This window comes from Takifugu flavidus, chromosome 20, assembly GCF_003711565.1.
Source record: "Takifugu flavidus isolate HTHZ2018 chromosome 20, ASM371156v2, whole genome shotgun sequence".
Taxonomy (NCBI): Eukaryota; Metazoa; Chordata; class Actinopteri; order Tetraodontiformes; family Tetraodontidae; genus Takifugu; species Takifugu flavidus.
The window spans coordinates 5,606,507-5,629,051 of record NC_079539.1 but is presented as its reverse complement, the minus strand read 5'-3'; the positions used below and the strand labels follow the sequence as shown (position 1 = coordinate 5,629,051).

The 22,545-nt window shown below is 44.6% G+C and overlaps 2 protein-coding genes across 3 annotated transcripts; both read left to right on the top strand.

Moving 5' to 3' along the window:
- Positions 1-4,053: 4,053 nt before the first annotated feature.
- On the top strand, positions 4,054-10,260 carry amacr (alpha-methylacyl-CoA racemase). Of its 2 annotated transcripts, XM_057019272.1 has the most exons (6): positions 4,054-4,306; positions 4,834-5,086; positions 5,913-6,056; positions 6,141-6,301; positions 7,938-8,124; positions 9,240-10,260. In XM_057019272.1, exons 2-6 carry the CDS (start codon positions 4,840-4,842, stop codon positions 9,647-9,649), a joined length of 1,149 nt encoding a protein of 382 aa, XP_056875252.1. In that variant the 5' UTR covers positions 4,054-4,306; positions 4,834-4,839; the 3' UTR covers positions 9,650-10,260. The 2 variants fall into 2 exon arrangements, with proteins under 2 accessions (XP_056875252.1, XP_056875253.1); XM_057019273.1 differs by lacking the exon at positions 4,054-4,306 and having other exon boundaries at positions 4,913-5,086; positions 5,891-6,056.
- Positions 10,261-14,049: 3,789 nt separating this feature from the next.
- Positions 14,050-22,544, top strand: slc45a2 (solute carrier family 45 member 2). The gene is made up of 7 exons (XM_057019192.1): positions 14,050-15,164; positions 15,662-15,838; positions 17,702-18,069; positions 19,082-19,225; positions 19,749-19,872; positions 21,170-21,375; positions 22,255-22,544. Exons 1-7 carry the CDS (start codon positions 14,696-14,698, stop codon positions 22,474-22,476), a joined length of 1,710 nt encoding a protein of 569 aa, XP_056875172.1. The 5' UTR covers positions 14,050-14,695; the 3' UTR covers positions 22,477-22,544.
- Position 22,545: the final 1 nt, after the last annotated feature.

Below are 22,545 nucleotides of genomic sequence, written 5' to 3'. Positions count from 1 at the left end.
AAATGTCACATGCTTGTGCCACATACTAGTGCAAACATTTTTTTTTTTTATAGCTGCAGGTTGTAGACGAGTAACACTAGTGGTCATAAACTGGTACAAATTCACATTACACCAAACCCTTAAAGGAAAAAGCTCCTCAAAGAACAAAAACACGAGCCCGGTCCGTCTGCTGCTCTAATTTTATAAATAGACTATAGGAAATATATCCATTGTCCTTCTTTACATTTGCATTGAATGGGATACAGTAGTTAAAAGCCTGGTAAACATCAAGCGCGTGCTTACCATAACAGGAAAATGCAATCAGTCAGGCAAACAGAAGGAGGAAACTATGAATGAAGTAATATGATAGATATACAATTGAACCCATAAGTCTTAGGTTATTGCTCTTGCCAGCCTGGCCGTTCCCTTCAAATAGTTTTTTTTTGAATTATGCAAAATTAGGCTATATTTTATACTGTCTGAAACACAACAACATTGGGTCAACATTGAAAATGTTTAAAATACTAATAGCAAAGATCAGCTATACTCTACCACCTGTCAGCTTGCATTGTGGTGCTTTTGTTTTTTGCTAATAACATTGCGAATTTGTAACTCTGTAATTAACCTGAGAGGGCAAAAAAGAGATGTTTATGAATTTATCTGGAACACATCTGCATCTGTTTTGTTTCCTGCGGATCCCAACAGTCTTCCTAAGAGATGGTTCCTGTCGCCAGCCCAGTAGCCAGCGCTAACCGTTTGTTGCACAGACATGTTAGACAATCAACCCCCGGGCACAAGATTTTGACCTCAAGTGACGTTTGAAAAATGTAGAGTTCTGCAGACACAACTATGTGTAAAAGCAAAACTCAGGGGCCATCTAAAGGCTAAAAGACTTTTGAGTTCCTGTCCTCCACAGCGGTGCAGCTGAATTAGTCGCACTGATTGGACCAATTGTTTGGGTTTGAACCTGGACTTAATTAATCATCAAACCTTTTCCCTCTTCATTTGATCTGCTTGGCGGGTCCAACTGGTTCTGGTCCCAGTAGTTGTTTTCCCTTTTCTTCCTTGATTCTGTCAGCTCTACTGGGACCTCATTTCATGATTTAGGGAGCCTCAGTCCAGATGTTTTTTGCATTGGGAGCGTCATCCTTTACTCCCATCTAGCTTTGTTTCCCACATGGGCTCCCCTGTCTGTGAGAAACAAATTTGGAATGCATGTCCTGTGTGCGTCTGTGGTCTGGATTTGACATCTGCAGTATACTTGTCTGTATCTTCTATTGTCTTTCCCTTCTGATCTGAGAGTTTGGATCATCAGGACGGCGGGGAGGTATAGCTCCTGAATTCAATGGGGTGTATCATCAGTGAGAGTGGATGAGTGCATTTGGAGCCCTGTGATATGAGAACATGCCCAATTCATTCCAGAAAGTCCCTTTGAAAGCAAAAACATATCGTTAGATAGCAGAGTTCCTCCCACAGCGATGGACTTAGGGTGTATTCGTAAGGCTAACAGGAAAGACTCCAGCAGCTCTGTGACCCTGATCAAGATTCGCAACCACCCCAACATATGACCACTTCACTTGATAGAATCCATTATTTCCAAGATTAAATGTGCAAAGATGAGCTCAGAGCCTGGGTAGACCATGAATGTTTGACAACCGCAGCTCATCACAAGTTCGCGGGCATCTGCTTGGTGTGTAAAAGAATATCAGCACCCTGAGAGTCAAAATATCTTGGAACAGTCTGAATTAACTCTCGGAAACAATGTGTTGATTTAAGTCCTGCCTGTTTCAGGGTCGTCTAAATCCCAGCGGTATCAGCAAAAATGAAGAAACACTTTCTACAACCACTTTCCAATGTTCTGTCCAAAAACCTGCCAAGCAGTCTAAGATAGTAGAAGTATAACATTCCAGAGGTCAGTGCCGTGACTCCGGGAACATACCTTCAAGAGCTGTCAACAGTCTGTGTTCGGATCTGATGCTCCCATATTGCATCTTACAGGATGTATCCTGTGTCTGGCCAACAGTAAAGGTCACTGCAGGACACATTATATATTTATCTCACTTCCTAATGTTTTTCCACGCAGGTCTGCAAACACTGGCTGATACTGGAGACCACCACACCCACCACAGCCAAGAAAGTCAGCTGGATCGTGATACACTGGCGTTCTATAGCTCTCTCATGTTTTACATTTGAGGAGATCGGCAACATTGTCTTTTGTGCTCGCTTCTATTTGTATATTAATTTGATTATGTGATAATGTAACAGGAAGGCCAATATACGACCACAGCAACCTTTATTGAATTGGGCAACGCACAATAAACTGAGGACCCAAAAACCCATTATAGTTAAACCTCCAGTCCGTCGCAGATAATTAATTTTTCTCTTTGTCTATTGCGTTGTGAATACCCTAATGTTTCCTAGATTTGTTGGCCGATTCTTCTTATTTGGATGATTAAAATCATAGCGCCGATGTAGCTGAAGTATCTGGAGGAATTTTAGAGAGGTTTTTGTAACACTGCATTACAAGTTCCTCGCCAAGGTCTCTGTCACCTCATTTTCATTTAAGGACGACTAAAACGATAAAACATGGATCATCTCTTAAGGTGGAAGCCTGGTATATTCTGTTCTAAGTTCCTCTGTTCTGCTTAATGTTCAACAACTAAATGCATTGCTTGTGCTGCTGATGAAAGTGGTTCTTTTTAAATCCCGTTAGTAAACAAAAAGAAAACCCTGTAAACGAGTCCCTACCATAGATAAATATTTAAGTTCTTATTTACCTGTCTGTTATTAGTTAACACGGTTTGCCAAAATGCTAATACACAACAAACGCAGGGATAGCATAACTAAAATTCTTGTCCAACGTGTTTCTTTCTTTGCCTTTCTTCTTGATTTCTTTCATTTTTTTATAATCTCACTGGTTTTGCACATGAACAATTAAAGAAAGGATCAGAGTGTTCCAAAAGCTGAATGAGCGCTGATTGGTCGTGAGATAAGGAGGTCAGGAAAGTTCACTGACTGTAATTTATCCTTTGGGAGTCCCGTAAACCTTCCTCTCAATATGGCCCTTGTCTTTGTCTCTGGCTCTTGACCATCGGGGGCAGACAGAAAAACGTCCTGACATTGTCTGCACCAAGGCGGGGGAGCAGTGACACCAGTTCCTATTGTTAAACCAACATATTTATAGAAACATCTGGCTGCGCATCTTTATGAACAGTTGTATATTTGATTTTATATTTGTGGAGGACATTACACCATCTAGTTTGTGTACCACAGCCTTGGAGTTTATATATAGAGCTTATTTTTTATTTATGGGTTATTTTATGGCCAAGTAAATATCTAATAATATTCAATGGGAAATGTATTATCCTGGAAGCTGGATTTATATGAGGGATTTCCTTCTTTTCATCTTCTGGATCATTTGCCTAATTTTACAAGTGACTTCCGTGCTGCTGTATCCTGCAATCATATATTTACATCATAATTTACAACCAACTGTTTACTGAAATGCAGGCAGTGAGAAGTGCAATAAAGGAAATAAAGCCCCTCTTTAGTTTTTTTATAAATAGTTTTCTGGAAGACTTTTTGTTTTGGCTATGGAAACTTAGAAACCCTGAAGTGAATGTACTCACTGTAACAGCGACAAAAAACGTTCCCTTGATTTCACCAATTGGAATATTTTTTAACACAAAAAATTGCATCAAACACTTTTGAATCTTCCTAATTACCTCTAAGTAAACGTGACTTAATCATCATTTTTCGCAATCGCAATTTGTTTATATGTAATTCGTCACCGTGGCCAACAGAGGGGAGCACCACTCTGGAAAACATCCATTTGCTGCCATCCTTTTTAAAGTCAGCTTTGAAATTAATGTGTTCATGTAAAAGATGTGCGCCAGAAAGATTACCACGCTCAGTAACACCACACGGAAAGAATTTTACTACTATCATGAAAAGACTGCTATCATGCGGAGAATGGGGTGTCAAACAATAAAACTACATTTCCCGTTACTTGTAACCTAGGAAGTAGTTGGTAAATGAGTAACGCTTGCTTTGCTAATAGGCGTACACCGAAATCTATCCATTTACGCGGAGTCAGCGTTCAGCTCCAAAACTTGCTCGCCTATAAATTCCGTCTTTCCCCTTGCTACTTAGTCAACACCAGCCATACAGATGCGTGTGTTTTGCGACTTTGTTGATCAATTCCAAGGATTGTATTTCTGTTTGTAACATGTTTCCGGCTTCTATGTAAGTTTAGACCAAGCGCTCCCTAGCACGAACGTACAACTGCAAACCTCTCCGGTGACCTGTTCTGGACTTGGAACTACAGGTAAGGGGCATTTCCATAAAAATTTACTTATATTAAGATCATACCTATGCATGAAGCCTAGCACATGTGGCTTCTCCACCAGGAGTGTTGCTCGGATATTCGTCATTAGCTGCTACTGAGCAAAAGTGATCTTGATTCTTACTACCATGTTGATTAATAATCGATTAAGTTAATGTGACATGTTTGAAGGAAAATAGTCAGCCACAAGTGTCTCATCTACGCATATTAATTTCCATTTGCTCTAAGTACTTCTGAAGTTCTTTAAACTTTGAAACTGTGTCAAAGTACAAATCCGTCTCCAACATGCAGTCAAAGATATGCTTAGATTGCATTATAAAAGAACCAGCCCTGCCTTAACTAAACGAATACACTATCCTTTGTACCCTTGATCCGATTTTAAAGGAATTACTACTGCTCTGTTAAACCTCTATTGGTGACCATAAAGAAGTGTTCTCCAGCGTACCCCAAAATGGTTCCTTTCACCTGAATGTTGTGCTGCATTAACTCTCGTTATTCCACCTTTGCAGTCGGTCATGGCTTTGGCTGGAGTGAGAGTTATTGAGCTGGCAGGCTTGGCTCCGGCGCCTTTCTGTGGCATGATCCTGGCAGACTTCGGGGCCAAGGTGATCCGGGTGGACCGTACCAAAGTCTCCATGGCTCTGGACACCCAAGCACGTGGGAAAAAGTCTGTGGCCATCAACCTGAAGACCCCGGAGGGCGTAGCTGTGCTCAAGAAGCTCTGTGTCCAGTCCGATGTGGTCCTTGAGCCCTATCGTAAAGGTCAGGTCAGGGGCTCTGGTTTAAAATCCAAAGTGTTTTTGTTGCCTTGATGTCTTGGATCAGCTTCCACGCTGGTATTTATGGGTCAGGTTCAGGTTAATGAGTCGTCCCCACTGTGTGAATGTGGAAGCTGACAGCTCTGTGAGCATAGACCAAACACTATCAGCATGGTGCTAACAAGATGACACCTGTAATTTGTCATATCTCTTGTTCTGAGCAGCTCATCAGATTAGAACTGCATCAGGTGACCCGCCCTGCAAAACATCCCCGAGAATGAAAAGAGGACGGTTGCGTTAGGACAATCCAAAGCAATTTTAGAGAAGCATGAGCTTGAGACTCTAGGGGAACACTGACAGGATCAGTACTTTATAGTGCTCTAAATAAGATAGCAGCCTGGAGGCCAAGTGCACGGGGCACGGTGAGGCTCAAGAGCCCTGAAATAGTCGCACAATTTTAAAGACAATCCTGCCAACTCAGAACAGGCACTAATACGCCGGCCCATCTCACACGAAAACACTTGACCAGGTAAGATTGGAAGCCACACGTGAGGAAACAATCTTCCTTGACATGTGCTGTTGCGCAGCAATAGGATGCCGGAAAATGGCCAGTTTTTGTTGAGAAGACAAAGCGGGTAAAAGAAACAAAGGTTCTGCTCAGGTTGGCAGCACTTGGCCCAGCTGTGTCTGATAAAGAGCATCTCTCGGGTTGCACCTAAAGTAAATAAATTGGTTTTTTTTGTGTGTTCCAATCAGATTGTTGTGTTCCGTCTGAAGCGATCAATGATTTGAATGAATATAATTATAGATAAACTCTACTAACCGCACAGGGGTGATGGAGAAACTGGGCCTGGGTCCTCGGGAGCTGTTAAGGGAAAACCCTTGTCTGATCTACGCCCGCCTGACAGGGTACGGGCAGAGTGGCTCGTACGCCACTGCAGCCGGGCACGACATCAATTACCTGGCCATATCAGGTAATCACAGCTCAACATCTTATCGGGTTTGAGGTTAAATCCAAATGATCAAGTCTATAAGTTGTTGCCATTTTGCCCTCGCAGGTCTTTTGTCCCGGCTCGGCCGCAGTGAGGAGAAACCCTACGCCCCACTGAACCTGGTGGCAGACTTCGCAGGTGGCGGTCTTACCTGTGCTCTAGGGATAGTGCTCGCGCTGCTGGAGAGGACAAAATCAGGGAAAGGACAGGTCATCGACGCCAGCATGGTAAGCGTTTCATCAGAACACCTGTTGCTTTTGCATGTCTCCGAGTTGCCACAATGCAGTCACCTTAATTCCTAGTAATAACTGCATATATGTCTTTATAAAAGTCTCATGTTTTCCTTTACTCAATACGTTCTTAAATTTATATTTGGACAGGATTTATCAGGTTTCATGCAACGTTTACCCCAAGGATGACACGATTTGATTTTGGAGGTCAAATACTATGTGATATTTGATACACGTTATTCTTTTTTGCGGGCAGAGTGCGCCCTCCTGTGGTTGAATAGGCTCACGTTTGAACAGTGAATCAAAAACTAAACCGATCATATTTTGAGGCGTGTGTGACTCTCATCAGGGCAAAAGAAGCTGGTAATAGATCTGATGATCACTCAGTTGCTTGGAGTAAATTTGTCATTCATAAAGTATCCTGGCTTTAGGGGGAAAGTGGAAGAAAATGGAATGAGAATATTCAGATAAGATTTCTTTAAGCTGAGGAGCAATATTCTCCAAATGCAAGATTAAATACACAGTGGAGATGTGCTTGCATCACTGGTCATGCAATAAGACCTCAATATCAGAAGGACAAAATGATTACAGGCTGGTGGGGAAAAGGGAAAAAAAACAAAACGGAGACAGCGTCAGCTCTTGCAGCCTTTCATCAGAAAATTGGCAAAATCTGACAGCATTCTCACAGATGGCATCTTGATAATTAATCTTTTGTTATTGCTCAGAGCCCAGAACAATAGACAAAACAAATAAAGGCAGACAATAAAGATTTTCTCTATTTAATGAAATAAAATTCAGAATTTGTGGAACTTTGCTTATTTCTGCCACACTACCATCTACCATTGTCATCTACTTGACCGTCTTTCTGCTGTCAAGTTAGCGGACACCGGACAAAAACTCAAACAAATGGATGTTCGGATGTGAGTCCCTCCATACCACATGGGCTCACCAGCCATCCAACCGTGTGTCTTTACTCATCGGCAGCTGATTGCTCACGAATCAGGTTTTGCCCTGATCTGAGTGATATTTCTCTGCTAGTTGTGAATCACTGAATAAAGATCTTTAAAGTCAGGAAAAGAATAGAAAAACGTCATGCTCCATTCTCCCCCGACAAAACGTGATAAACGTGACTTCAGTATCATCCATTTGCTCTGTTGTGTTTCACCCTTAATGATCCTCGGGACAGTTTCAGCATCTTCAGCTCCGTTTAATCTGTTTCTGTCTTCCATCTGACAGCAACTCGCACTCCCACATAAAGATTCACTTCCCATAATCTGCACAGAAGTGACAAAACACCAGGAGCTCTTCAGCACTCGAGAAGCTAATTTAAGCAACAAGTTGCAGGCACTGTTGACGAATATGAGGCAGCAGGCGTTCGAGCAAAAAAGTGTTTTATTTTGAGGGGGGTGAAAATATTTACTTAATAGATTTACCCAAATGTCCTGTGGATATTTATTCATGCACAGTAGCTTCTGCTCAGCTTCAAAAGGGCCCTGTTGTCGAGTGCCGAATATGTGAATAAATGAATACAGTAGGGAGCCTTAAACACATGCTGCTCTATCGTGACTCAGGGAAAAGTAATTAGTAATCTTTAATGGAATGTTCTGCTTGTTTCCTTACTTCCTGCGCGCAGGTCGAAGGAGCTGCATATGTGGGCTCTTTTGTTTGGAAATCACGCAGCATCGGTATGTGGGATCGCCCAAGGGGCCAGAATATGTTGGACAGCGGGGCGCCCTTCTATGACACCTACCAGACCTCAGACGGGAAGCACATGGCCGTGGGCGCCATAGAGCCGCAGTTCTACCGCCAGCTGCTGAAGGGTTGGTGACAAATGACCACATACACACAGCTTCAGAAATAAAGGGCGCGTCCCTGCCAACGCCTGCTCCTTTAGAGTGGGACCACACTCTGGACTGGAATTAGACAGATTTGAAATGAATGGCTGCAGGGTTGGGATTTATCCCTGGCAGCTCGTTATGATGTCACAGCCGCTGAAACAATTAATCTGAGCTCCTGATTCGTGTCCGTTAATGACTCCACCGTGACTTTAATCAACAAAGGTGTGCGATCCGAGCGTAAACCATTTCCCCACAATCGCAACCGACACATCTGTTGCCCAGGCAACAAAATTACAATTGTATGTCAAAAGGAGCTGTTCCCGTGGAAACGGCAAGTACGGCTCCCGGATGACAAGTCCTATCTTAATTAAGTGGAAATTGCTGGAACTGTGCCTTTAAACTTGATTTGAGCGGAAGATGAAGCTGCCTGAGCTGAATCGAACCCTCACAGGTCCTCGGCACCGTGAGACGCTTTATCAGACAGAATGTTTGAATGTGTGAAAACAGGCAAAGCAGCTGGGCCAGGTGGTCTTTTACCTCCTGACCTCAAGTCCTGCACGCTTGCGTCCTGTCTGGGCCATTACAGGCCTGTTGCTTTGACATGTGTGGCGGCAGCATTCCTGCTAATCTTGACCCTCCACGGTTCGCCCATCGATCCAACCGACCTGTCGGGGAGGTCGGAACGCTGCCTGTTCAGCACGTGCTCGAACATCTGGAGTGCCGGAATGTCGGAATGCCGTTCATTGATTACAGCCTTTATCACAACTGTGATAATAGATTAAGGCAAAACCGAAAGGACTGGCCCACCCGCAGGTGAATATAGGATTTCCTGATAGGAGTTAAGATCAACTGCTCACCCAGTGGTGCACCTCCAGGCTCTGGCCTCAGTCCTTTACCACATAGGTTGAGAGTTGAGACCAAAGTGCAGACAACATCAGAGTCATTGGAATTATCAACGACGATGAGAGGACTGCTGACAGGGACGAGGAGGGCAAATGTGTCCATATGGTGCAGGAGCAATAACCTTTTTATCAGTGTTGCAGCAGCATGTCTGGTTTGGCCGTATGAAGCTTCACCTGAGTCTGTTTATCTCCTAGGTTTGGAATTAGATGCCGCAGAGTTGCCCGATCAGATGAGCTTCAGCGATTGGCCAGAGCTGACAAAGATCTTCGCCGATCGTTTCGCTTCGAAAAGCCAGGCAGAGTGGTCGCAGATCTTCGACGGGACCGACGCCTGCGTCACGCCCGTGCTGACATTCGAGGAAGTGAGCTCGCACCCGCACAATCGGGAGAGGGCTTCGTTCATAGAGGATGCTGGCGGGCAGGAAAGCCCCCGGCCAGCGCCGGTGCTCTCCAGGACTCCTGCGGAACCCGGCCTCGCCCTGGACCCAGCTATCGGAGAACACACGCTGGAGGTGCTGCAGGAGTACGGCTTCAAACGGGCAGACATCGATCAGATGCTAGCCGCGGGCGTCATAGAGGGCCATGCTATGAAAGCAAAGCTGTAAGAGAAGATTCTCTCCAGCAGAATAAAGGAATCGTTAAATGGACCCAAATAAGGTGACTCAAGCTGCAGATCGGTGCTGAATCAGACTGAAAAATGAGCAAAGCAGAAAAGAATGTGGTAAAAGGAAAAAAAAACATTAACAATAAAACTTTGTAAGCTGCATGGAGCTAAACTGCTTACACCTAATGGACACAAGTAGCCTGGATGCGTGCGACAAAGACCTGTCAGAAAATAGAACAGTAGATGATATATTCTGCCGGCCACGAGTATGTAATCACCGCCATAGCTCAAAGTAACCGCCGCCGTCATGATGGATGGCCAAAATACACCCCGAGAACGTTGTTTGTCTAAGTCCCTGTAGCTGCCACACTGCCCGTCCACTCAGATCGGATTCACCGTCCTAATTACTGATTCAGTGTGATGACAGATGACACGAAGGTGGCGTGGTCTCACTGAGAGCCGCGGAACTAGTGATGGAGGCTGTAAACGCCGCACATTTTAATCCTGTTAATTGTACAGCGCCGCGGTAACCTTTTCATGAAATGAAAACCTATTTTTCTCATATTCTGTAATTAATAATGCCAATGTTGTAAATAAAACTTGAACACGTGTCTTTTCTCTGTCAGCACAGATTTCATTCAACGGGTTTTTATTCCATATTTCCATTGGTGTTCTGCATGGTGGGCAGCACAGGGCCTCTGCTGCTAAGTGTTAACGGTTAAAGTAATTCATCTGGGGAAATAGTCTATTGCTCAGTTATGGAGATGAAGCCCATCACAATTAGAGATGAAAGATCGCTAAAACTCAGTTGAATGTTCAATTTCTGCGAGCTGTGATGTTTTCAAGAGCAGACTGGTTCATCTGAGACAGAGACTTTAGCTCATTTAATGCAAAGCAACATTAATGATGTGAACCCAGCACCACAAAAACACAAACACGGTGGCTCCTCCACCGTGTTTGTGTTTTGTGGTCATGAACTGTTGAGGTACAAATGAATTATTCACAGTTATCCTTTGTGGAGGCGGGTGGTTTTTTTGCAATTCAGCTACGTTGAATTAACATCAAAAGGTAGCGTGCTTCTCCTGCAGGCGCTGTACATTTTTTAATGAATTCTCTTCCTGGAACTTTCTTTTCGTCTTCAACAACAGAGCATCTGACCATCTATGAAAAAGACACTCCTTTGACCTTTGATGCCAAATTTTGACATCAAAGGAAAATGCCTAGAGCCATACTGCCCCTGAAAGCATCACGGTCATTTGATAGCTTTAAACCATTACTGGTCAGCTCTGGGTAACCCATGAAAGTTACATAATATCTCTGGGATGCAGGAATGTTACTATGGGGGCACGTGGCGCTAGAATCAGACCTTTGGGAATGAATGTCCGTGGTGTGACTGCAAACATCTGACTCCCGTCATGCCAGCCCGAGATGGCTGCAGGAGTTTCACATGAGAGTCTGAGAGAAGTGTAGGAAGACAGGAATTGGAAGATAATGTCCTTGAGCTGAGAAACGTGTCACAAATTATTTTTATTGGCTTTTGTCTTCCACAATGGACACCATTTCCCCACATGATTAGCAAGAAAAGTGGGTTTACTTCGGTTTTACCTGGGCTCTCAGAGCTTCACGGCATGATTAAATGAAGGAAAGTCACCCAAAAATGGAGGATTTTAAAGTTATTACTTGATCACTGTTGACACAGAGGTTAAGATTAAAATACAAATAAGGAATCAACAGCGGCTTAGGCATAATGTGTCTTTCACAACCTTGAAAATGGCATTTTTAGTTCAGTTACATTAAAAAAGTAATCTGATTTCAGAGGCAAAACATCCTGCAGTATCACAATATCGACCTTTTGAAAGAATGCGCATTTTCAGATGGACGTAAACTTGCCCTGATCAGTGGGTCGGTCCATCCGAGCTGCGTGCCGACTGCTATCATGTGCCCCGGCGTGACTGCACGGGTGCGGTTCCCACACGATGACCCGTGCTGGCGGTTTTGTTCCTGCGAGTGATTTCAGGAGGGTGCTCCTAACAGGATGAAATGACCTTTTTTCCCTGCGCTCCTCCTGATCCCATGCCTCTCCTTCTGATCAGCATCCCTCCTCAGGGATCACATGCAGCATCACTTGATTAGCTGAGAGTGCTGGTGCAGAGGGCTACAAAAAGCCCTTGTGAATCCAAACATGGACACAGCTGCTTTTATCCTGGATTTCTCTTGAAGCAGGTGGGGCAATAAATGGCACTAATGCTAGCTCTAAAACATTTTCCCAAATATTGCGTATATGCGGGCATATTGTGGTTTAAAAAAGAGCATCAGCATACTCCAGGAGGTGCATGTCAACCATCGATTTGACCCGAAGGCTTTATCTTAATGGGAATCTGCAAATACGCTGCACATGTAAATGTCAGAATGTGATGGGCAGAATGTGTCTGGACCCTCAGATTGTAGATAGAAGGATGTAACAGGTCCAGGACCTTTTTAATGCCTCGATAAAAGAGATCTTATATTCTGCCTTAGAATATCTGCCGACGCTTCGAGAAGAGCCATGATTGCTGCGAGCAGGAGTGGGGAGGAAGGAAGTTTCTTAAGTAGACGTCATTAAAGTCCTGCCCAGAGACAAATGTTGCTTAGATACACCTACCATCAGATGGGAGAGCACAATAGAAATATGTTTGACATGCCGCTTCCCCACCTTTCTTATTTTAGCAGCAATGCAGTGAGCTGACAGGCTCGTGCTCAGAAGTGATGGGCTTTACCTGCAGGCACTGGACGTGTCAGGATTCAGCAGAAATACTGGCTCAGTAATTGGGAGGAGAGTTAAGCTTCGTCCTTGAAGTCCGCGCAATGTTTGAATAACCAGAGTCCTGGTGGCGCTGCGGCTGTAAAGCACGTTTCTTCCTCAAGGCATCCGGAAAACTCTTCATCTTCCTGCCCTGCAGAGATCAATTCCTCTAAATAACATCTTCCCCAATCTTGGTCTGAAAGTGGAAAATGTAGGAGGCTCGAGGTTTCTCACTGATGATGCCTTCAACTGTCTGTTTTACATGAACCAATATATTTGGCATCAGCAAGGAACAAGACAGAGATGCCACTTCCTGTTATGACCTTCAAGGTGGCGACTCCACCAATATTGAGGTGACAGCAAGGAGCAACGGCAGATTTATGAGCTTATATCTCAGTGGAGATTGTTTGATTATTATTCAGCATCTTCAGACATAGAAGAGAAATTCATTATTCTCAGAGGTTTGGAAAAGAAAGCCCCTCAGTAATAATAAATTAATCTGATTAAATAAAGGTTTGCGCGTTTGTTTTTCTGATCCTAATCAGAAGGCTTGTGCGCCTACATTCATGCAAAAAAATCTGTTTTTAAAGAAGGAATTTAATGAAGCAAGCAGGCTTTTTGGAGGAGGTCTGGGCTGCCAAAGATGCTAGAACTTCTGACACTCCCAAAGAGCCAAAACGCGCTCAGTTCGATGTCTACGTCGCAACACTTCTACCCGAGCTCCCTTTTAGTTTTAGTCCCCTCAAAAGCCTTTGTTTTCTGGCCTGAGCAGGGTTGGACTTCAGGGAGGAGATGAAACCCAGCATTGCTTGTATCCCAAATCAAGGAGAGAACAGTTAACGAGATCCTTTTAAAATAATGTCACATTATTCTCACACCACATTTGATTGATTCAGGGGAGATTTAATACACTCTACAAGGTTCATTATTCAAACGTTAACAAAATTGTTTTAGCTCAATTTTTCTTTTTTATCAATTGGCTTTTAGCTCAGACCTTGAGATCCATTTTAAAGCGCCATAAGTGGCATTTTGTTGTCATGACGATTCATGATGAAGAACCAGTTTTGGTCCCAAGCTACTTGAACCCTAGCCTTTGCCTCAGAGCTGCTCAGATGATGGTTTAAACTCAGTTTGACATCTGTGTGGATTAACAGCAGCCAAACAGTCTGAGGCAAACACACTTAGTAACCGTGGAGACGTTAGGTCTTTACGTCTGGGGGTATTTACGCCAGCCCACCTCTGAGGTCATCCAAAGTCTGTGAGAGTACGGATTGATGACAAAACACGCTCACACATACGCACAAGCACTTTTAGGTAGCTTTAACAAATTCATCTGAGTCCAATGAGTGCCCTGAGTAGAACACACACTCACAAAAATAAAGGGACACTTGTTGAAGTCGATGAATCATAATGTCAGAGCACAATTGTAGTTACTCCATCCCTCCTTCGTGGTGAATGAAATCCCCGCACTCTTTGCTTGATAAATCATGTGACCTTGAACATGGGGCACCTGATCATCACTTTTTAGCAATAATGACCTGGCAACATCACGTCCTGGACCACAGCATACTTCTGTGTTAACTAGTGGGTCACGCTCACCGATAAATCTGTCGTTTAGCTATCGATGAGACGCTTGTTCCCGTTACACACAGCGAAAACTGCACTCAGCATGCAGCTCAGCTCAGATTGACATGAGCGAACAGCCGGTGTTTAAAGATGTACGATGCTGCAGTGAAGCGAGCCATCTTGGTTGCCCCCTTGTGGCAGGCTGCAGTGGAGGACTCAGCCGTTGCCTTCCCATTATTGCAGTTAAATAGGACTCAAACTAAACTCCAAGGGAAAAGAGGTCAAATGTCCCCGTTGCTTATTCATTTTTGCACAGTTTATCTCGCTTTATGAACTTTCGATCACACGTTTACACACAAACCAGTGTGAAGTGCCCGGGGGACTGCATCACACTGGTTCTTTCTCTCCTCCCCTCTTCTCTTTACTCTGCCCCACTCCGAACAGGAAGCAGCCCATCACATGTAAGCCAAAGCCGTGTGGAACTCGGACTCATTGCCCAGCTATGCGGTTGAGGAGGATTAAGCTCAGGCTGAGCTCCCATGCATGGATTGAATAATTGGCCTTTAATTCATCACCTGTGGCCTGAGAGAGAAGCGAGCAAAAAACAAAACTAGTCTTTTCTCTTTGCTTTTCTCTTCACTTCTCTTGTCATTTCCCCTCTCCTTCTCCTTTTCTCCTTCTTCCCTCCTTCCTCCAGCCATGACAGTCCTATCGGAGGACCAGTCTGCCAGGCCCCAGCCCTGCAGGGTCACAGACGCGAGCAAAGTCAGCGGCATTTTGCATCAGAGCTCCATAGACTGCGGCGGATCTAAAGATGATTATATGGACAGCGGGGAAGGGGCCGTGTTTGGAGCGGTGGAGCCTCCCAAGCGTTCGCGAGGCCGCCTCATCCTCCACAGCTTGGTCATGTTTGGAAGGGAATTCTGCTACGCCGTAGAGGCGGCTTTTGTCACGCCGGTGCTGCTAAGTGTGGGGCTCCCCCGCAGCCTGTACAGCCTGGTGTGGCTGATCAGCCCCATCCTGGGGTTCCTGCTCCAGCCCATCATCGGCTCAGCCAGCGACTACTGCCGCTCACGTTGGGGCCGGCGGAGGCCTTACATCCTGGTGCTGGGCATCCTGATGCTGGCGGGACTCACCTTGTTCCTAAACGGGGATGCTGTGGTCTCAGGTGAGGGCGGAGGCGACGTCGCGTTCACACGTCGTTAGAGAGGAATGTGATTGAATCTGCTGCTGAGCGTCTTTCTGCTCCAGAAATCCCACTTAATCAATGCTTTTAAAGTTCAACCAGCATGTCTAATGGCTGAAAATTCCTGAAAGAGAAATTACCAAACTTTTTTTTAACCGTTTAGACAGTTTCAAGGAGGTGTATCTGAAGTTTACCGAGATTTTCAGCTCAGTGTTACAGTCGTTGCCATGGTAGCCGCCAGTGGGTGTCCCTTCCATAACCGCTTCACTCAATTATTTTCTCTCTCACACTCTCTAAATTCAATGCAAAGAAAAGTCTTGTTCTGCAAACCTGCTGTAATTACACTGAGGTAAAATAGATTTGCAGCCTTTCTGTGCTTTACTGTAACGTGGGGTTGATCTCCGGCTGCTCTGGACCCCAGCAGGAGTGACCGGTGCGGCTGGCTGAGCTGACAGATGCCTGCCTGTGTTTTTCTGCAGCACTGGTCAGTGAGAGGTCACTGAGGAGCATCTGGGCCATCACGGTGGTGATGGTCGGGGTCGTGCTCTTCGATTTCTCAGCGGATTTCATTGACGGGCCAATCAAGGCGTACCTGTTTGACGTGTGCTCGCATCAGGACAAAGAGAGGGGTCTCCACTACCACGCCCTCTTCACAGGTGTGTATCACAATCCAGCACAAGCCCCCCCGCACACACACACACACACTCTCTCTCCCTCACACTCTCTCGCCTGTTTGTCTATGAAACTATCAAAGCAGCTGTTTATGACCCCAAGAGGGAACCTTCTCTCCATATCTACCTGTGCAATTGTTTCCGTTGCTGTGGTGATGGCAGTGGGACACAGTCCGATTGGCAAGCTCCTCCGTGACATTCCACTCAGCCAGGGAATATTTGAATAAAGCCAGAGCTGCAGCCAGAAACACACACACACACACAAACACACACACACACACACACACACACACACACACACACACACACACCACACACACACACACACACACACACAGCTTACATCCCTTTATTTTATAAGTATCGACGCTGGCTAGACCCCATTTCCTGGTTGTAGTTTCCATTTTTGCTACTCTTTTTTAAAAAAGACTTCCACAGATCCAAGGCTGTTCAGGCGCAACACGAGGTGACCTAGATGTGAGGCAGCTTGGCTCACGACACCCGAGGAATGACATTAATTGCCGTTAAATAATTATCTAGAGTGTCTCTATGAATCATTGCCTGAGTAGACATACTTCCTCACCTGTAGAGCGTTTGCTGCAGCCAGTTGCGTAGCATTGAGATGGATTACATGATAAATGTAATCGTTATTGGTCCTTTTCTGATATTTTATTCAATTGATTAAAATAAGAACAGATTTATGTTATCAGAAGCTAACTTGCATGATCATGCCAGTGGCCACGATCAGACTGCAAATGTGAGGACGGCAGTGTTTTGATCCAGGTTACGATATTGAAAGGTAGCTCACATGCGCTACAGCCTCTAACAGGGTTAAAGGGGGAAAGGCACAACGCAGGATGAGCAGAGATACATACAGATACTACACTGTCTCTGTGAATCCCTCTGGTCTTTTTAGGCACATTTATTTTAGCCATGAAAATGTGCAACAGAAAACAACTTCCATTTAAAATAAATCATCATTGGGATGAACAAATCTGATATCATAGGACAGGCAGCTTCAGCTGCATCCTAATTGTTATCCCTGCCTACCTGGTTCGACCGAACACTTCTTACTACTGGGTTGATTATCTTCCCAACAAACTACTCATTATATCGAGCAATTTGTGATTAGAATAGACAATCTTCTTGTCAAAGCACCTGTTGATGGTGCATCTCTGCTCTTTTATTTCAGAGGGGCCTTTTTAAGCACTGCGTTTGCCCCCCCACAGGAAAAGAACTCATCCTGCAGAAGTGTTCAATTTACATCTGCTAAAAATGGTCTTTCTCACATTTACGTACAGTTACTTATATCCTTCCACTGCCGTTCGTCTCGGAGGGGCGAGATGGTTTTTCTCTTTGAGCGCTCAGCCGTCAGCAGGTACCGGCTGGTATGAGCATGCAAGCGTGCGAGTCAGGCAGTAATCTGACCCTGAGCTAGTCATGTGACGCAGTCATGGGTCTGGGCTGAGGGAGACAGATGCTCAGCACATGACTCTTTCGACGCCACGACCGCTGCTGCTGGTATGTGAGTTGTTGTGTTTGGGTTGTTGTTTTTTTTGAAGGATGGAGAAGGTAGGGCTGTGATTTCCTCCATAAGGAAAAAAGTAATAATGATAATAAAACATCTTTATTAAAATTTTCACTCCCAAAATTAGCTGATATACATATTTTGTTTTATTTGCCCAACATTTGCTTTTTTCACATTACTCACAGATTCCCACAATGCATTTTATGCTTGTATTTACCAACTAAGATAGACCTTCTCATAAAAGCAAACACCCATTAAGCGGGTTCCTTTATCCTGGTTCTTTCTTTCTTATATACAGTATCTGCCTCTCTGTTTTGCAGGTCTCGGCGGGGCGTTTGGGTATCTGGTGGGAGCCATGGACTGGGGTCACTCGCTGATGGGGCAGCTTCTCGGGTCCGAGTACCAGGTCATCTACTTCTTCTCAGCTTTGACGTGGGGCATCTTCCTCAGTGTGCACCTCTTCAGCATCCCGGAGCAGCCCCTGTGCAATGTCAGGTCAAACACGGACGCCTCGGCCACCAGTGCCCTCCGACCCCTGGGCTCTCACAGCAGTGGCTACGGAGCGCTGTCCAAAGACCCCATCACCCCCGTGGCCCGTCTCTCCATCCCAGACATCAGGCCCAGGTCCTTCTCCGCTCTGGGGGAGGCCAACTCGGTGACGTCTAGTGCCAAACAGCCAAACAAGGAGGTATGTGATAAATCTGGGGGAAGAATCCATAACCAATAGCTCATTTTTCAGCCCATCCAATTTTAAAGCATTTAATTCAGAATATTCTCTCCCTCAGTACACAGAATGGATCAATGGGAAACAAGATGCATGGCCATAGTTAAAAAGTCCTTCATTAATGATACAAGCAGGCATTAATAATCAGGAGAGATGTGTTAAAATGTCTAAGATGTGTCCAAAGTTAAATTAAATTTCATTATTTCACATATAGAATGTAGAGGTTTGTCGGTGTTTGCCTCTGGATCTGGCTTCAGGTGTTTTTCCTTCAGCTTTGGGTCTGTTTATTACAACCTTCTTATTATTCATCTACAAATAAAATCTAATTAAATTCCACACTGGGTTGGAGTGTTAACATCTCCACAACTTGCAGCCTTGCACGTATCAGCATCTCATAAAGGGATTTTCTGATTTTATCAAATGCAACTTTTGATATTTTCATGTCTGATTTTTACATTTTTTCTTTTTAAATGAATCTAAAGTCACCTTGGAAGTTAGGCTGCTTTAGCCCTGTTCAGATTACAGTTTTCTTTTTCTTTATACTGTCAGAGAAAACAAGTGTTGTCCTACGTGACGGGTGTTTCTGATGAGGGATCCAAATGTGAACAGCCGGATAAGGTGGCTTTAGCAGCTGGGGGACCTGTTGACGGAGGTTATGACTGATAAGAGTTAACAGGCAACGCTAAAGAGCTTCTCTAATTAAAGAGCTTGTGTGGGCTTCTGCCATCTCTTCTGCCTCCTGTTGTTAGTACCAGTGCTAAATATATATATTTTTATATAATCCTTTTATTCAGTGCAGTTCTGGCACTTATTAAGCTTAAAAGCTTTTGATCTGTCACCAAGCGTGGGATAAGGCACCACTGGCAATGAAAGAAAAGTAGAGTAATGAACGCTACAACCTTGTTCTTTTCTATATTCTGTTAGTGCTGGAGCCTTAAATCAATGCTGATAAATCAATGCTGATGTTCACGTGCAGGTCCAGAAAAGGATGACCTTCAGGTTGCTGATGAAAGCCGTCATCGGAATGCCAAATCACTACCGCTACCTGTGTGTCAGTCACCTGTTGGGCTGGACAGCCTTCCTCTGCAACATGCTCTTCTTCACCGACTTCATGGGACAGGTACTGACTGGTGTGTGGCTGAAATGGAAGATCGGACCCCTGGGCATTAAAAAACAAATTGTTTCTGACCATTAAAGAGATTCTAGTTCACTTTGCATTAAGTCGATCCATTTATATTACCTGTCCTTCCAATATTTCTGTTTTTTCACATAAGGACTAAACCCAGATATGCCATGAAAATGGATCAGACTTTTCAAAATGTCACGCCGCACAGCCAGACGCTTTTTCCTTAAAAGTTACCTGGGGGATGTGCCGCTGCTTCAAGGCAGCAAGTCATTTAAAAGAAAACAATCCGATTGTCAAAAACAAGCAAAAAGGCCAGAAAAAAAGGACATTTTTGCTTTTAAGCGGCATCCATTCCAGAAATGCTGCTGCTCCTTAACTTCTTGAGCTTTTATTTCACAACACTACAACACTAAAAACATGCGGGGGAGCAGCATTTAGTTAAATCCCCCAATCAGGTATTTTTTAGATTCGATTGTCTTGCCCTGTATTTTAAAATAATGTCTTTATTTCAATGCAGATTGTTTACAAGGGAAATCCATATTCAGAGCACAACTCCACAGCCTATGCCGTCTACGAGAGAGGCGTAGAGGTGGGGTGCTGGGGACTGTGCATCAATGCCGTGTCATCTGCCCTCTACTCATGTAAGCAACCGCTTGGATCGGAGTGAAAAAAGGCGAGATTGTGCTAGGGATGATGATCCCCCCCCATGGCCAGGGTATGAATGGGTGGTTAAAAGGGAGGGAAGCTTACGCAACCCTCGCCGACCTCCTCAAATCTCCCTTTCTAGATCCCTCTCACCATCACGCACCAGGGACATCGGAATGTGAATAGCAGTTATTATACCCTGTGATTGTTTGCATCCATTTAGGGATGATTTGAGTTGTTTATCAGACTGAGAGGTTTTCTGATTCACCCTAAAAGGGTGTCAGTGTGCATCAATCAAAAAGCGCTCGCTGTAGAGATGTTATCAGACCCATTTCTTCGGAGGAACTTGATTCCACCAATTACAGGTCTACGAAGAGTGCTGATGACGAATGTTAGGTTCAAACAACCTGAAACACGAGAAACACAAATGAGGCAAAGACAACAGTTTTGAATTTTACTTGCAAGGAGAACGGGGAGATGTGCTCAGTTACAGATCTCCAACACGTTCTGCCGCACACCTCCCGCCATCCTTCTTTTATTGGAATTAGGAGGTCCCTAGTTACAGAAGTCCTTCACTGATTTGATTAGCTCATCTCGCAAACAGCACATTCTTCTATATCAGACAGATTAAGAGAACATCTCCTGGGTCAGGCCCCGCAGCTCTGTCTCCAGTCAAGGCCACTTCTCCAACAGCCGCCGTATTTCTGTCGCCCTCGACCAGAGAAGTTCGAGGTGACATACCAAGCATCATGAACATTAAGCATTAGCAAATAATAAGAAACATTAAGTAATGAGAGACAATATAACAAGAATAAGGAATATAACAAGGTGAAAGCAAATAAGAGAGAACTTTAATATAATGGATCTAACAACGAATGAGTTGCATCTCCCTTTATTTGTTCTGCTGATCTTTAGGTGCCTTGGGTGGAGGGAGGGAGGTCGTTTTTATTTACTCTTCTGCTGCAGCATTCAAGGGCTTGAGTCAACAAGTTAACTCTTCATCAATGACATATAGCAGACGTATTCCAGGCAGCAGTTGACGCTTCCACATCCTTTGCGCAGGCATTGAAGTGCTGCACCTGTTCATTATATGACTCCCAGAGCAGCATTACCACGTTGAGAGGCTCTGCGACAGCTGTATTGCTGCATGCTTGTTTTTGTATTTAGATTCTGCATATTGAAGGAAACACCAGAACGGGTTCACGGTTGTTACCATCTGACAAGCCTGTGCCCCCCCCCCCCCCCCCACCTCTTTTCATTGATTTTCCTTCCTTTTTTTGCTGATGTTTTCAGATGTGCAACGGTTCCTGCTGCCGTACATCGGTCTGAAAGCGCTGTACTTCATGGGTTACTTCATGTTCGGCATGGGTACCAGCCTGATCGGACTCTTTCCCAACGTGGTCGCCACACTCATCCTCTGCAGCGTGTTCGGCGTCATGTCCAGCACGCTGTACACCATCCCTTTCAACTTGATAGCCGAATACAAGCGTGAAGAAGAGGTGCCACCCTTACATAACACTTGCATTTGGAAGACAATTACAGTTATCAGAACAAATCAGCAATATTCAGAACATTTTCAGTATTCTTCCTGTGATTCATCAGGCTCAATGTAACCGAGGTGACTCTTAGCAGAGAAAAACCTTAATCAAGGGCTTATTTAGCTGAGTGTCATTATAATGGAGCAAACATAGGACACAAAAGTTCAATTAACAGTTGTTAAGAGTTGTTATGGATAATGAAGTAAAAATTCAAGGTCAATGGCAATTTGCATCTGTGCGAAGATGTGAAGCTCAGAGAAAATCCCCCTGAAGACTCGTTAGTATTTGCACAGGCCAGGGAGCCCGTAATGAACATCCAGATGACCTCTATGTGTAAAATTGGTTTAGAGTCACCGTAATTAAATCTACGTTATGACTCCAGGATAATCCACTCCGAATCAGGGTTGGTTTCCAGGAAGTTCCAGGAAGTTGGAGTGCATTAAAAATTAACAATAAAACCATAAAGCACAACAATTGTTATCAGCTGCCGGCCTGTTTTAGTGCTGCAAATGCAGGTGTCCGCTCATCCCACCTGTTGAACCGCCTGTGTTGCGTTTATGTCGATGCCCCTGGAAATAGCAAACCTGCGTGCACGACCTGGATTCCTCGGGAATGTAAAACAAAACATTGGATTTTTATCTGATGTTTGAATCAACTCCCTCCAGCAGGTTCAAAAATTGATAGCAAAAGTGTTTTGTCGCACGCTCAGTCGATACTTTATTTAGGCGTCAGGATCGATAATGAATCACCAAGGTGAGTCACAGGGCCCCTTTTCATGACTCCCTCCATCTGTCCGTCACACCCCCTCCTCCTCTTCCTCCTCCTCCTCTTCCTCCCCAGGAACAGCTGCAGCTGCGCGGAAGCAAAGAATCGGAGCGAGGCACCGGCGTGGACTGTGCCGCTCTCACCTGCATGGTTCAGCTGGCTCAGATCATGGTGGGGGCGGGCCTGGGCGCCCTGGTCAACTTGGCGGGGAGCGTGGTGGTGGTGGTCCTCTCGGCCTCCACCGTGTCGCTGCTAGGCTGCATCTTCATCGCCCTCTTCATCAGATATGTGGATTGATTCTGCTTTGTGTAAAGACGTTTTAATGGTGTTGTTTTAATAAATAAAGATACTTTATTATGTCATTAG

What these genes read in the sequence shown, in the direction of transcription:
- amacr (XM_057019272.1), top strand. Translation starts at nt 4,840, where the DNA reads ATGGCTTTGGCTGGAGTGAGAGTTATTGAGCTGGCAGGCTTGGCTCCG. An exon ending in AGGTCATCGACGCCAGCATG is followed by an intron (nt 6,302 to 7,937) that starts GTAAGCGTTTCA and finishes TCCTGCGCGCAG; the next exon opens with GTCGAAGGAGCTGCATATGT. An exon ending in CTACCGCCAGCTGCTGAAGG is followed by an intron (nt 8,125 to 9,239) that starts GTTGGTGACAAA and finishes TTTATCTCCTAG; the next exon opens with GTTTGGAATTAGATGCCGCA.
- slc45a2 (XM_057019192.1), top strand. Translation starts at nt 14,696, where the DNA reads ATGACAGTCCTATCGGAGGACCAGTCTGCCAGGCCCCAGCCCTGCAGG. An exon ending in CCAAACAGCCAAACAAGGAG is followed by an intron (nt 18,070 to 19,081) that starts GTATGTGATAAA and finishes GTTCACGTGCAG; the next exon opens with GTCCAGAAAAGGATGACCTT. An exon ending in AATACAAGCGTGAAGAAGAG is followed by an intron (nt 21,376 to 22,254) that starts GTGCCACCCTTA and finishes CTTCCTCCCCAG; the next exon opens with GAACAGCTGCAGCTGCGCGG.